The 15025-nt window shown below is 37.0% G+C and overlaps 1 protein-coding gene and 1 long non-coding RNA gene across 15 annotated transcripts in view; one reads left to right on the plus strand and one right to left on the minus strand.

The window, feature by feature from the left end:
• LOC127717995 (uncharacterized) overlaps window positions 1-7778 on the minus strand; it is a 93559-nt gene extending 85781 nt beyond the window's left edge. For 2 of the 13 annotated variants that reach the window (XR_007989509.1, XM_052223879.1), the window contains exons 1-2: window positions 7579-7770; window positions 5394-5427 (exon numbers count right to left, since the gene is read on the minus strand). Coding sequence is in view for 8 of the 13 variants with exons in the window: in XM_052223879.1 (XP_052079839.1) it covers window positions 5394-5427; window positions 7579-7605 (61 nt within the window). In the remaining 5 variants the exon portion in view is untranslated. Of the gene's footprint in view, window positions 1-5393; window positions 5428-7578 lie in introns of all 13 variants that reach the window. The other 11 variants (XR_007989510.1, XM_052223876.1, XM_052223875.1 and 8 more) reach the window with 11 other exon arrangements.
• Window positions 1-15025, plus strand: part of LOC127717999 (uncharacterized) — a 99422-nt gene that overhangs the window by 72349 nt on the left and 12048 nt on the right. The window lies entirely within an intron of this gene.

Here is a 15025-nt window from a genome sequence, read left to right on the forward strand (position 1 = left end):
ATATGGCTGGTTGATACCACTCAAAAACAAGAAGGGGGTGACGGTGCGGGATGCCTTTCAAGCGGTGTTCAAGGAGCGCGTTCCTGAGAAATTGTGGACAGACAAAGGTACTGAGTTTTACAACAAGGATGTAAATCAGCTGCTCCAAAAGCACGATATTGAGCTCTACTCCACTGAGCATGAGGAGAAGTCGAGTGTTGTCGAGCGCTGGAATCGCACCATGAAAGAGATGATGTTCAAATATTTCTCAGCCAACTCTACACGCACCTACATCCATTTGTTGGATGATCTTGTTCACCAGTACAATACCGCCAAACATAGATCCATTAAAATGACTCCTGTGATTGCAAGCCTCAAGAAACATGAAAACAAGGTGTATTGGAATTTGTATGGAAACCTCCCTCCCATGCAGCAGGCACGGTTTCGTATAGGTGATAAGGTTCCAATTACCAAGAAGAAAGGCACATTTGAGAAGGGTTACACACCGCGCTGGACCAAGGAAGTTTTCGAGGTGTCTCAAGTTCTTTCCACCCAGCCACCAACTTATCATCTCAAGGATTAAAATGGGGAGGAAATTCAGGGATCCTTCTATGAGCCCGAACTTCAGAAGACTGATCAGGACGTCTACCGTATAGAAAAGATCCTCCGCAGGCGAACCAAGAACAGGATTGATGAGGTGTTTGTGAAGTGGAAAGGTTATCCTGCAGAGTTTAACTCTTGGATCAAAAAGTCAGATGTACAATAATGTCAAGCTTTCAAGCTTTCCCTTCCTTTCAATCAGGACGGGAAAGGTTGTTGAGGTTACCCCAAGAGTTAATCCTATCAATGTGTTTATCCTCTTCAGACGCAACATCAAGCTCGCGCCGTGACCTTCCTTTCTTAATCTTCTTTTCGAGATCGTTTATCTTACCGTTGAGGCTCATGACAAGTTCCTCCCAGGTCTTTGCGTACCAGCCTTTAGTCACAGGTTCATTGGCCGATTTGGAGTTGGGAGATTGGTGATTGGGTGTCCCAGCATATCTATTTCACCATTTACCATTCCCCCGGTCGAAGGCAAGCACTTCGCCACATTTTTCTCGATGCCGTTTAAACGTTTCTTCTCCACCTCAAGCTCTTTCGAGATTGCTTCGAGCGTAGCCTCTAGATCATTGATGTCTTTTATAACATCTTTCAACTGTTGGGTCACCCACCGTTTTGTCACGGCATCCGAGCAGTCCTTGGGATATCCTAGGCTAGTAATGCAATTGTCGTTCATAACCAAATCCTGCAGCATTCGCCAAAGGGATGCGCGCTTTCTTGCATGAGATCAAAACTTATCCATTTATTTATAGAGTGAGAAGATTGTATCTTCCAGCGATTTTCCAGTCGCCAACACTTTCAACACGAATAGGCAAAAGTGACCACACACCACCGAGCCTCGCTGCTGTAATTCATCGGTGCTATATCGAATTTCAGGCTGAAAGTAGTTCACCATCTCTTCAGGCGGTGGCAATCCATAAGAGTCAAAGTAATACTTTACCGGTCCACGTTTATACCAGCAAGTCTAATGCGTTCCAGGACCCTCCCAGCTATCATGATTCAAGATTCCACATTCGATGCGGCGCGGACTGGGTGGTAGGGTATCTAGCATAAACACCCCTCTAAAACTTTGGATTCCTGGGGCTGTGACGGCGTTCTCCAATTCCTTATTCGACAGAGGCTTGTGGGGAAGAAATACATTGTGCACCTCGAGGTATTTCATTCTTTTCTGAGTTTTACCCATACTTTATCTATTGCAGACGGTGTTGCTCCTCAATTTTGTAATTTCCATGAGCAAGGGTGCTAATTCCGTCGGGGAGAATGTGTCGCTTGGTATCTTTAGCCGAAAGTGCAACCTTGTTGATCTCCTGAGTGTAGATCTGATGGCGGTAACTTCGGAAAATATTCATCGGTCGGTATATTTCCTGCTGGGTGTCAAAACATCTCTTATAGTTGTCAAAGGTAATATGCTGCTTGGTGACAGCCTTTGTAACACCATTTGCTTTCTTGGTAGTGTCTCCATCATCCATTTTGTACGCATATAATTTTGGTCGAAGTCCCACGAAGCCAGTCATACTCTTACCACCACATTCGTCCTTAAACATTCCAATTATCTTCTTGTTGACGCCGGATGGAATTCCTGAAGGGTGGTCAGCTGGATAGTTCGAGGTATCGAATTTTTCCTTAACATGGGGGTAACATCTTTGTAAAAATCCTCGGTCTGAATTTCATAGGCCAAGCTATCTGTATCGGTAAACAGTAGCCGGGCGTTATCACCATACATCTCCTGTATGAAACCGTAATGGAATTTATACATCAGGAACTTTGAGATGTCCAGGATACATGCTCCTAAGTAGACTGGCTTGTCGAATTTCAGCTTGGTTCTTTTCATGTGAACGGCTGCCAGATTTTCATTGAATACGACCCGGCAATCAAAATTGGGCTTAGACACCAGTTTTAGGGCTTGTTTTCACTGTTCACAAGTCGAACATCGACCCTCTTTCGAATATTCTCCATCGTTTTTCCAAACACTGAATTATTCATGAGTTAGTAAAAATCTTTCTCAGCATCGCTTGTAGCCTGAGCTCTGAGTTCGGTATTCTGGTCGATATACGGTTTAAGCCATGGGGATTGTTCAAATCTGATGATCCGATGAACCTTTTTCAAGATCATTCCCTGGGAGATATAGTATTGGAGGTTCTGAAGATGAAGGGTATATTTTTCGCGTTTGCCTAGATGAGGTACCAATTTACGAGCTCCGTCGATTTCCATGGCTTCCGGCGCGAGAGGGTAGTCGTTATGACTATCGTGGAAGTGTTGAGGATATTCTAGATCACTTTCTACTAACGCCCCATATTTATGATCTTCTGAATATTTTAACATCTCGTCGATCTCCTCTGGATCTACCCATTCAAACCCTCCTGTGGGAAGGGGTTGTGCCATAGCCCACCCATATAAATTGTTTGCATCTAGGTAGGTCATAAACTTGGTTGGCTGCGATGGATCGTAATTGCTCATATATGGATTATAAGCCTTTCCGAGTCGGTGAGATATCATGGCCACACCTCCCCTAGTCGCATTTTCGAACATCAACAGCAAATCCGGATCGGCCAGAAGTTTCAGTCGGATCCTGGTGTATTTTAGCATCGCTTCGTAAGATAGCCCTGGGGATGTGAAATAGTGTGCGGGATCGAGCTTGTGAGTTTTCATACAGTTATCCCTGAAATTCTCGAAAATATCTTCTAGTAAGGCCACATCACTTTCCAAGTAAAGATTGTGATAATCTCGCATCGTCCGGCAACTAAATTCCTTGAACACCAGCTGGGCATGGGCGTAATCTTCATTGGAAATATGTTCACCGCTGAGTTTGTTGAAAAACGTCTCCTTAGGTGGTAGCTGTGTTTCCTCCAACTTGGTGGGACTATCTACATAATCGTATGGATATACTCCCTTCCTAATCATCAGTTCGGTGTGATCACCGAAACACTTCTGCGTTGCCTTGAATTTTTTTTTAACATAGCACCCTTCGATAATTTGCGCAAAATATGCGCCTGTTTCTCTTCTACAAGACCTATATAGTCATACCTCGTGACACCCCTCATTATTTTTCTCTAGAAGCCATGGAATAGGCCAACCCCCATGTTTTTAATATTTTTTCTCCAATTTTTGAGCTCTAGTTTCAGATTTTTGAACATAACGCCCTTCGATACCTTGCGCAAAAGATGCGCCTGTTTCTCCTCTACAAGACCTATATAGTCATACCCCGTGACACTCCTCATTATTTTTCTCTAGAAGCCATGGAATAGGCCAACCCCCCTGTTTTTAACAATTTTTTTTTTTAAATTTTGAGCTCTAGTTTCAGATTTTTGAACATAGCGCCCTTCGATACCTTGCGCAAAAGATGCGCCTGTTTCTCCTCTACAAGACCTATATAGTCATACCCCGTGACACCCCTCATTATTTTTCTCTAGAAGCCATGGAATAGGCCAATCCCCCTGATTTTAACAATTTATTTTTTAATTTTGAGCTCTAGTTTCAGATTTTTGAACATAGCGCCCTTCGATACCTTCCGCAAAAGATGCGCCTGTTTCTCCTCTACAAGACCTATATAGTCATACCCCGTGACACCCCTCATTATTTTTCTCTAGAAGCCATGGAATAGGCCAACCCCAATTTCTGCAAATGTGTATCTTAGTTCAATTAAACAATGACATCAATGGTGCTGTATTTTACAGGGAAGGACTACTTTTACTTACGTTCTAAATTGAAGTGGGTGCATTAGTGGTCTTACACCTACAAATAATTCCTTGACAGATGCAGATCTACTGTGGTACTGAATATTATCCTAAAAAGAGATGTGACTTGTTTTATTAATGGATGGGATAAATACCATTTCATGATAGAGTTGAAATTGCAATATTTGGACGGAATTTCTACCTGTTTAAATATTTTTCATTTAACGGTCGTTGCTGTCTTATTCATTTTTTCGGTTTTTAGATATATCGCCTTATTGTTCGCTGGCTTATTGTTCGCTAGTTATTGTTCGCTAGCTTCAGCCTGGTCAAGTACAAAGAGTAGTAGAGAAAACACATTGAATGAAAATTGTAATTTTCTTAACAAAATGTCCTTTAAAGGGGCATTTAGCTGTCAAACTCATGCTCACCGATTTGACTCAAATTCTCATATTTGATTTATAACATACTAAAACGTATATTCAAATTATAAAAAGTCTAAAATAAACAATTTACAATGCATGGGCTCGATAATATGTATCAGCTTTTATTCCTTTTAATAACTGAACACGCCGTATTCATGCGTTACCCATCTCTAGCTAAGGGATAAATTGAAGGTCACATGAAAACGGATTCAATGAGGTCTAATTATTTACTTGCAAGTGAATAATTCGTCAGCGATGTTTCTTGGCTTATTTTGACAAAATTGAACCAAACTGGCTGCTAAAAGCGCATTATTATTTCACTATTTCATTTTCATTAATGATTGAACAAAAAAAACCATTCTTCAATTTTTTTTATCTCGTAGCTAATGCCCCTTTAACGGAGTAATTATTCTTTCAGTGTGTTTAAAGATTTCTTTTAACGAAATTGTTTTCAATCGCTCATTAAAAATTATGATAGATATTTTAAGCTACCCATTTAAAACTTATACACAAAACCATATGATAGATTATGGTATGTCAATGCCACTTTTTAGCTATTTAACAACCATAACAGTACTGTATGTTTTTTTATTTTTCTGGTACTCATAAGTTTTAAAATTTAACGGACCAAATAATGGCTCCTTTCAAATAGCTTCTTCTGCGTTTCATAAACATGTTTTAATATGTGAATTTATAAGCGTTGAAGAAATATACTCACCAAGAACCATCTGAATTAAAAACACTGCATATATCTATAAAAAAAAGTATTGTACAGTACATGTATCATAAGCTGAAATAAACGTGTGTATGTTATATATTACTCTGTTTGATGACGGCGAATAACGATAAAAGCTAGGATGAAATTTGAAAAAAATGCAGGACAGTAGTTTTTAGTAAAAAAAAAAGGCAGGATGAGCAACTTAGCAAAAAAAAAAAATTATTGATTGTTCAATTGCAGGTTCCAATAGTATTAAATGCTACTCTTCCAAGCATGACCCCTTCCCTAAATCTGAAATAATTTGCTAAGGGAGCTACCATTTGATTTTTAGGGGGGGGGGGGGGGGTGAAATTTGAAAAAAAAGGCAGGACAGGAGTTTTGAGTTTAAAAAAAGGCAGGATGAGCAACTTGGCAAAAAAAAAGGCAGGATGACAATTTATGTAAAAAAAGTCATAATAAAAAAAAGGCAGGACCAGGACAGAGATTACAACTAAAAGATTACAACTAAAAAAAAAATGCAGGACAAAATCTTTCATCCTAGCCCCTCCCCCCCCCCCCCCCCCCCCCCCCCCCCCCCCCCCCCCGAAAAAAATCAAATGGTAGCTCCCTAAGATGCCATAGGATAAAATATTTCAGTTTTTGTACAAATTAATTCAATATAAGAATCTCTGAATTAGAAAAAAATAAAAACTTCTAACAATGTGTGCGGTAAAGTGTGATAAATTGTTCGTACAATGTACTTTTTATTGTGTTTAGAGATTTCTGTGTCGTTGAAATTTACCCACAATTTCATGTCATGCTTACATGTATCAAATATCGAGAGATCCTCGGCTGATAGACGAGCACAAAATAAAGACATGAGTAAATTTAATCTTTTAACAATGATTGATAGTAGCCAAGTGAAGAAGACACATTTAAAATTTTGCAAATATATACTTAGTACTGGGGCTTAGTAGACGATCTGTCAATATAATAGCTGCTAGAGCAGAACTTGCCCAGTATCCAATATGACGTCCATTTTCATGGAACTAGTACACATTTTTGTATAGGTGCCAGCTGAAGTCCGCCTCCGGGTGCGGGATTTTCTCGCTGTGTTGAAGACCCATTGGTGGCCTTCGGCTGTGTTTTTTACTCTCTGGTCGGGTTGTTGTCTCTTTGACACATTCCCCATTTCCATTCTCTATTTTAATCACTGAAATACTTAGCAAGAAAATCCAGTGATGAAAATAACCCTTCGTTATATATGTTTTCTGTTTATCTAAATGACTCAGCACAAACGATATATTTTTATGGTTCTCATATGTAGAAAATATAGCTAACACAAATAAAATAGACCAAAAAAATACAGGATATAAACTATAAATAAGAGAAGAGTTCTTTCTCAAAAAATATTAAAAGATCATAACTAAAACATGTAAAAGACAGCTTTGAAAATTTATTCTTTGAAAAAATCAAAATCAACTAATGGAACAAGTAAAATGTTCTTGTACAATAACATTAAGATCAAATATGAATTGGATAAATATATTCTTAAAAATAATTTTGAAAATCGAAAAATTTTATGTAAAATGCGAGTAAGTAACCATTTCTTGGAAATAGAGAGGGATAGATATGAAAGAATTCAAAGAGAAAATAGAATTGTAATCATTGTAATATTAATGAGGTTGAAGATGAAACCCACTTTTTCTTAACATGTAATATTAATAAGTCTTTACGAAAACAACTCGAAAAAGACATAAAAAAATATAAATCCAGGATTTATGAAATAATCTGAAAAAGTTAGATTACAATTACTTCTATCTTCATTTGATATTATGCAGCTTACTGTTCCGTTTATTAAAAATTCATTTGCACTATAGTACTGGTGAGAGTGGACACAACACCTACATAAATATTATTTCATTTTTTACTGCCGGTATATATGATGTTAAAGTAGTTTATCATTTTTGCATTGTGTATATATTTGTACTGTATTGTTTATATGCCTTCAACCCCTCGGTAAAAACATGATAAATGTGCATTTCATTAATACATAAATAAATATTGTAGCGTCTTTAAATGAGATATAGTATTACATATTATTTCAAGGTGACGTCTATCAGCCCCTTTGCACATGCAGTATATTATCATTCAATTAGTTCCGAACATTTCCCTTCAAAGTTTTAATTTAATTATAGAAACTTACCACAAGAAATTTTATGATAGATTCCATGGTGCTCTTTTATAATACACTTTTATAAACAGAGGAAAGTTGAAAATCCAGGCGACCACAAACTGTGCTATATTGTTGACTGATACGCTATGTATAGCAATTGTAGTGTAAAAAAGTTCAAGGTGCACGTTTAAATTACACGCTTGAATCCTAACCTACATTTCGGTACAAATGATTTTACCTTATATAATACACAACAGTTTCTATCCATCAACATACAGAATCAGACATACGTAACTAAATTGGGGTCATACACTTAAAAGTCATTAGACCCGAGGTCTGGGGAACTCTTGACTATATATACTGGAATATTATGATTATGTACATTTGTGTACGTCAATTGTATATATATATATATATCAGTACATTTTTACTTGTCACAAACACAAGTATATATACGAAGGCAATAAACATTACGTTTAAAATGTGTTCCACATAAATAGTTCTTAACCCATATCATATGGTCGAAATAAGTTTAAAAAACACAATATTTTATTAATACAATTATTCAACTAAACATCAGTTTTTAACAGGTTTACAGCTATTTAAATGCATATAAAATTTTAAGTGTGAAACCTTTAATTTGAAAAAGTTTTACAGTCAATTCTTTGTTTCAGTCATTTTTCCATTTATCATTTTCCTAACTGCGATGAGGAAAAGCTGCAAGCGTTAAACATGTTAAAGTTACCAAGTACCCATATCTTAACCAATTTTAAATAAAAGTACTATAATCTATTTTAACTACCCGGAGTGGTACCTAGGGGTTGAAACACGCAACCCCTTAAGCTTATTCTTCGGATTTGAAGACGTCAAGTCGACGAAAAGTTAGCCATAAATTTCTCATTTTGCAATTGAACTCTTTGAAACCACTTTTTAGAATAACAGATTCTGGATTCGGGCCAGCAACTTGTGACATAGTGCACGCCATCATTGTCACATTACAATTTTGGACCCCCAAAAAAAATCTGTTCTTAACTATGATTTCACAAATAAAGCTTTCTTTCAACATTTGAAACACGTTTTTAGTGTTGTGATGTTGTCGTTATTAAGTAGACTCACTTTTGTACATTTTTAGAACACAATGTGTATTTTGCTTTAAAATAAAATAATCCGTTTACTCCGCTGTTTCGGACATCGGTTCAACAAATTCTATGGAAAATCGAATTCGAAAACACGTCACTAAATACACAACATACAGAAAGAAACCGAAATATTAAGAATGGGGTTTGGATAAGCATTATAAAAATGTATTTAACCCCGCCGCATTTTTGCGCCTGTCCCAAGTCAGGAGCCTCTAGCCTTTGTCAGTCTTGTATTATTTTTAATTTTAGTTTCTTGTGTACAATTTGGAGTTTAGTATGGCGTTCATTATCACTGAACTAGTATATATATTTGTTTAGGGGCCAGCTGAAGGACGCCTCCGGGTGCGGGAATTTCTCGCTGCATTGAAGACCTGTTGGTGACCTTCTGCTGTTGTCTGTTCTATGGTCGGGTTGTTGTCTCTTTGACACATTTCCCATTTCCATTCTCAATTTTATTTTATTATACTGCAGTGAAATATCCAAGTTAATCATGAAATGTTATTGGTTGGAACCTTTTTTTAACACTTTTGAAATTCATCAACGGAAAAGTTTATTAAATTTAAAGTTAGCCCTTTGGTCGATAAACAAACCTAAATTATTGTTTCGATGGTTATTTACAAAGGTAATTTATTCATCTTAAAAATAACAAAATATTATTGATTTACAAATGGGTGTTATACGTTCAGCGGCACGTATCACATGCATTGTCATGACGGTAGCATGGATATACCCTGCCCTCACGCGGAGTCGAATCTTAATGTGCATACTCAAAAGATTAGCTGTCCGCATAAAAACACATTTTGCTGACATCTATAGCCTGCCATGATTCTTTATACATTGATTGCTAAATTCTACGCGATTCGGTATCAGAGAAGCATCAAAACCAGCTATGTATCTTTTAGATATTTACTGATTGATTGTTTGATTTTTTATCAGTTGCTTTTGGCTTTGGTCTAGCTTTCATATTGGTTATTTGTGTTTTTAGTCTTTTTATTAATTATGTTTTTTTTAGTGTGTACTTTGTGTCGATCAGATGAGTCAAGCCCTTTTCAACTAATTATGTTGTGCTGTTTCATTTGTGTAATATTTTGTCATGGTGTGGTATTTAAATGCTTGTTATGCAGTATGGGTTTTGCTCATTGTTGAAGGATGTACGGTGGTTTTGTACCGAAATGGATTTATACTCACTTAAACTAAATCAAATCATTTTCAATATAATGAAATTCTTTGCGATTGTCATACAAGTGAGAGGTTTAGCTAGCTATAAAACCAGGTTTAATCCATCATTTTCTACATAAGGAAATGTCTGTATCAAGTCAGGAATATGACAGTTGTTTTCCATTCGTTTGATGTGTTTGAGCTTTTGATTTTGCCATTTGATAAAGGACTTTCCGTTTTGAATTTTCCTTGGAGTCCGGTATTTTTTCTTTTTTTTTTTTTCTTTTTTTTTAAACTGTTGACACAGAAATATATAAATTATGCGAAATATTCAGTCAATAAACAATGACTAAAGGTACATGGCCAAATAATTTTCTTTAGAAATGAATTATGCCAGATTTGTGCTCAAACTACTGCATACCAATGAAATATTACTCATTTGCTCATCATAAGTACTTTCCCTTAAACAGACCTAATCAAAAACTTTAACATGTAAACTATACAAAAGTTTCAAAGTTAATAGACCTTAGCTGAGGGGGCAGGGCATCGAAATAGTTGTCAAATTAACATGTACTGATAGTAATGCAGCTGTATAGAAAATATCGTTGATCATTGATTTCTCACAAGTAGTTCCTATCAAACTTACTTTTAAGCTGAAGACTTAACAATTGTTGATGCCGTCGCCGTAGATTTCGAGCAACACATATGTTTCGCCTTCCGCGACTTTCGTCGAAGGCGAGACAAAAACAACTAGTGTGAAGCTAGCTAGTGTTAATATTTAGTGCATCATGATGCACAATAAAGACGACAACACATTAACAATAAAGCTAATTCGTCTATGTAACTTCTGCAAAGTGTTTGAACAGTAATAAGGGCGGAGACAGTAGGCTGTCACCGGAAAAAGAGGGTAATTTCTTATTTTAAAGATCAGTCTGTACCAATAATTTCTTATACCTATACCAAACCAACTGCAACTAAAATTTTCAATTACAAACACGTTTTTGCAGGATCTCAACATTGACGACATCAAGTCTAGACCTCCTGATTGCACCTGTGCTAGTTCCCAATTCACATATAATCCGGCTGGCCACGTTATTACCGGAAACCTCAACATTGTCAATAACACTTCCTTGCGAAATTTGTTATCCAAAGGTCCGAAATATCGTGAGCCTAAATCCATCAATTGGAAATACAACTTCAAAATACTGATGGATTCAGTCGAGGATTATGCCAGGCAATGGGCTAAACGCGAGAAAGAAGACGTAGATACTCTTTCCGAATGGATTAAGGCTGTGAGGTCGTTGATACAAATCCGAATTAAGAAACTAAATGAGCATATCAATACCCACGCTACATCAATTTTTAAAGACCCAAATGTTGCAAAACACTTGTCCTACCTCCATGACAAATATGTTGTTGTCCCCGCAGATAAAGCCCCAAACAACATCGTTTTTGTGTGTAAATATCATTACATAAACTGCTTGATAAATGAATTAGGTATTGACAATTCACTTGGAAACTCAACATATACCCTGACGACACTTACCAAAGAGGAAATCCTGGATAATCATAGGTCTGTTCTATGTTCCTTTGGAATTTCAACCAAAGATGAAGAACTGGATCTTCCATCACTGTATTGGATACCTAAACTACATAAGGGTCCTTACAAACAACGGTATATTGCTGGGTCTTCCAAGTGCTCCACGAAACCTCTTTCTAAATTATTAACATCTATTTTATCAGAAATCAAAGCCGGGCTCCAAAGTTATTGTGAAAGTGCCTATTCTAGAGGTCGCGTGAATCAGATGGGAATACAAAAAAATTCCAAAGATCTTTTAGAGTACATACAATCTAAGACTCTCTCATCTTGCAATAGTATTAAAACATTTGACTTTTCTACACTTTACACAAGTATTCCCCATTCCAAACTAAAAGACAAATTGAAAGAGTTGGTATTACTTTGTTTCATTAAAAAGAATGGCGAACGTAGATACAAGTATCTTGTCTTGGGGAAGGATAAATCCTACTTTGTAAAGTATCACTCTGATTCAAACAAAAAATTCTCTGAAACTGACATTATCAAGATGCTTGATTTCTTGATTGACAACATATTTGTAACGTTTGGAGGACGTGTTTTTCAACAGACTGTCGGAATTCCAATGGGAACCAATTGTGCCCCTCTTCTTGCCGACTTGTTTCTTTATTATCATGAGGCTGACTTCATACAGGAACTTCTTAGGAAGAAAGATAAGATGTTAGCAATATCCTTTAACTATACATTCCGCTATATAGATGATGTTCTCTCTCTAAATAATACAAAATTTGGTGATTATGTTGAACGAATCTATCCCATCGAACTAGAGATAAAGGATACTACAGATACAGTTAAGTCTGCCTCATATCTTGACTTACATCTAGAAATTGACAATGAGGGTCGGTTGAAAACAAAACTTTACGACAAAAGAGATGATTTCAGCTTCCCAATTGTGAACTTTCCATTTCTATGTAGCAACATTCAAGCAGCGCCTACATACGGAGTATATATCTCCCAATTGATACGATATTCTCGGGCTTGTGTTGCCTATCATGATTTCCTTGATAGAGGATTGCTGCTCACAAGGAAGCTATTAAGCAAAGAGTTCCAAATGGTGAAGTTGAAATCATCCCTTCGTAAATTTTACGGACGCCATCACGAGTTGGTTGGCCGTTATGGAATAACCGTTTCACAGATGATATCGGATATGTTCCTTATGTCGTAACTACAATACCCTTCCCTTTTCACGAATGTGACTTACCGAATTAGACTATTTACCGGATTTGCAATAACATAAGCAACACGACGGGTGCCACATGTGGAGCAGGATCTGCTTACCCTTCCGGAGCACCTGAGATCACCCCCAGTTTTTGGTGGGGTTCGTGTTGCTTACTAGTCTTTAGTTTTCTATGTTGTGTCATCTGTACTATTATTTGTCTGTTTATCTTTTTATTTTTGGCCATGGCGTTGTCAGTTTGTTTTCGATCTATGAGTTTGACTGTCCCTCTGGTATCTTTCGTCCCTCATCTATGTTTGAAACGGACAGAAATGATGTCTTTTAACAGGCCACCTTCATATACATCCCAATTCTAAAGTAAACGCAGATTAATACATCCTATACAGTCAAACGGAGGCCCCTCATTTTTACTGACGAATGGGGAAGTCAAAGTGACCATATTTCTATACAATGGAACACCTCATATTGTTTAAATGATTTAGTCAAGAATTAAAATCGTTGCCGAGTGCGAACTGAGATGAGACGGACGCAAGTAAAAAGGGGACATGCAAAACGCATAAGTCGAAGTGAAACTGACGATGCCATGACAAAAAACGAAAAATAATCAACAAAATGTCATAAAGAAAACATAACATCGAGCAACACAACCCCAACCAGACACTGGGACGGTCTTATCATCTTATGAGCTCCGGTAGGGTAAGGAGAATCAGATCCGGCTCTACACTTGACCCCACCATTCAATAATCATATAATGTGTAAAATTCCTTTATGGACATCCATAAATGTGATTGCATACTGATACATTTGCACTGTTTATATTCTTAGATCTTTTGATACCAGAGTAGTCGTCTGCTCTGTAAATGTACCGATTTTGTCCTTTTCCTTATTATGACATTTTGACTAAATTTTGCGGGTTATACATGAACAGCAGGAGACGCTTACCCTCAATCTCCGGCGCAGAGTAAATATTCATTCCGTACATGCTCCGCAATACTACACTTAATATGACCTCAGGTCAAGTCATATTAAGTGTAGTGTTACGCTGTATTGAACGGAACGGATATGATCTCTGCGCCGGAGATTGGCTTACCCTGTTTACGTACCATCGTTCCGTCTGGTGTATAAGCGATTCACTCAAGTTTTTTTTATGTTGCTTTGGATATTGAATAAAATGTTGACATAGAGATATCATAATGTCTCACCTGTAAGCAGAAAATTTCAGAAAGACAATCTGATGGACAGCAACTTTCCTAATTAATTCAAAGTTGCTGGACCATGACATAGAGGGAAGGGCCTCGAAATAGTCGTCAAACAGATAATATGCACTGATAGTGGTAATGCAACTTTACATAAAATATCAATGATCTATCACAAGTAGTTCCTATCAAACTTACTTATTAATAAGCAGAAAACTAAACATTGAAAATTGTTAACAAGTTAATTCAAAGAAGCTGAACCTAGGGGACAGGACCTCAAAATAGTCGACAAACTGATGTGTACTGATAGTAATGCAACTTTATATTAAATGTCATTGATCTCTCACAAGTAGTTTCTATCAAACTGACTTAAACAGAAAACTTAAAACAATTGCTGACGTCGTCGCCGTCGATTTCGATCAACATCTATGTTTCGCCTTCCGCCACTTTCGTCGCAAAGTGTTTCAACAGGGATAAGGGCGAAGAGAGAAGGCTATCACCGGAAAAAGAGGGTATGTTTGATACGGATAGAAATGTTGTCTTATTACAGGCCAACTTCATGTGCATCCCAATTCTGAATTACACGCGAATTTAAACATCCTACACAGTCAAACGAATGCCCCTCTTTTTACTAACGAATTGAGGTAGTCCAGTTGACAACATTTATATACCATGGAACATTTCATATCGTTTAAATGATTTAGTTGTGAATTAGCATCGTTGTTGAATGCGAACTGAAATGGGACGACGGACGTTATTAAAAAGGGGACAAGCAAACCTCGTAAGTCCAAGTGAAACTGGCAATGCCATGGCAAATAAAACGAAAATAGAGGCTATTAAGAGCCTGTGTCGCTCACCTGTATCTACTATGGTTTTGGAAATCATGTAAAATACGGTTAAAATCATAATAGATACCCTAATAATGATTGAGGCCAAGTTTGGTTCAATTTGGCCCAGTAGTTAAATTAAAAGCAGAAGATTTTTGAAAAAATTTACAAAAATTACCAATAAATTGCAGAAAATTACTTTAATGGATAATAACTCAAAAAGATGCCAATTGCCAATGTTGGTAATGTTGACTTATTTTCAAGATAATAACCAAAAACTGAAAAATTTCCTTAAAATCACCAATTCAGGGGCAGCAAACCAACAACGGGTTGTCTTATTCGTCTGCAAAATTTCAGGGCAGATAGATTTTGACCTGATGAACATT

This window comes from Mytilus californianus, unplaced genomic scaffold (genome assembly GCF_021869535.1).
Source record: "Mytilus californianus isolate M0D057914Y unplaced genomic scaffold, xbMytCali1.0.p SCAF_10, whole genome shotgun sequence".
Lineage (NCBI taxonomy): Eukaryota > Metazoa > Mollusca > Bivalvia > Mytilida > Mytilidae > Mytilus > Mytilus californianus.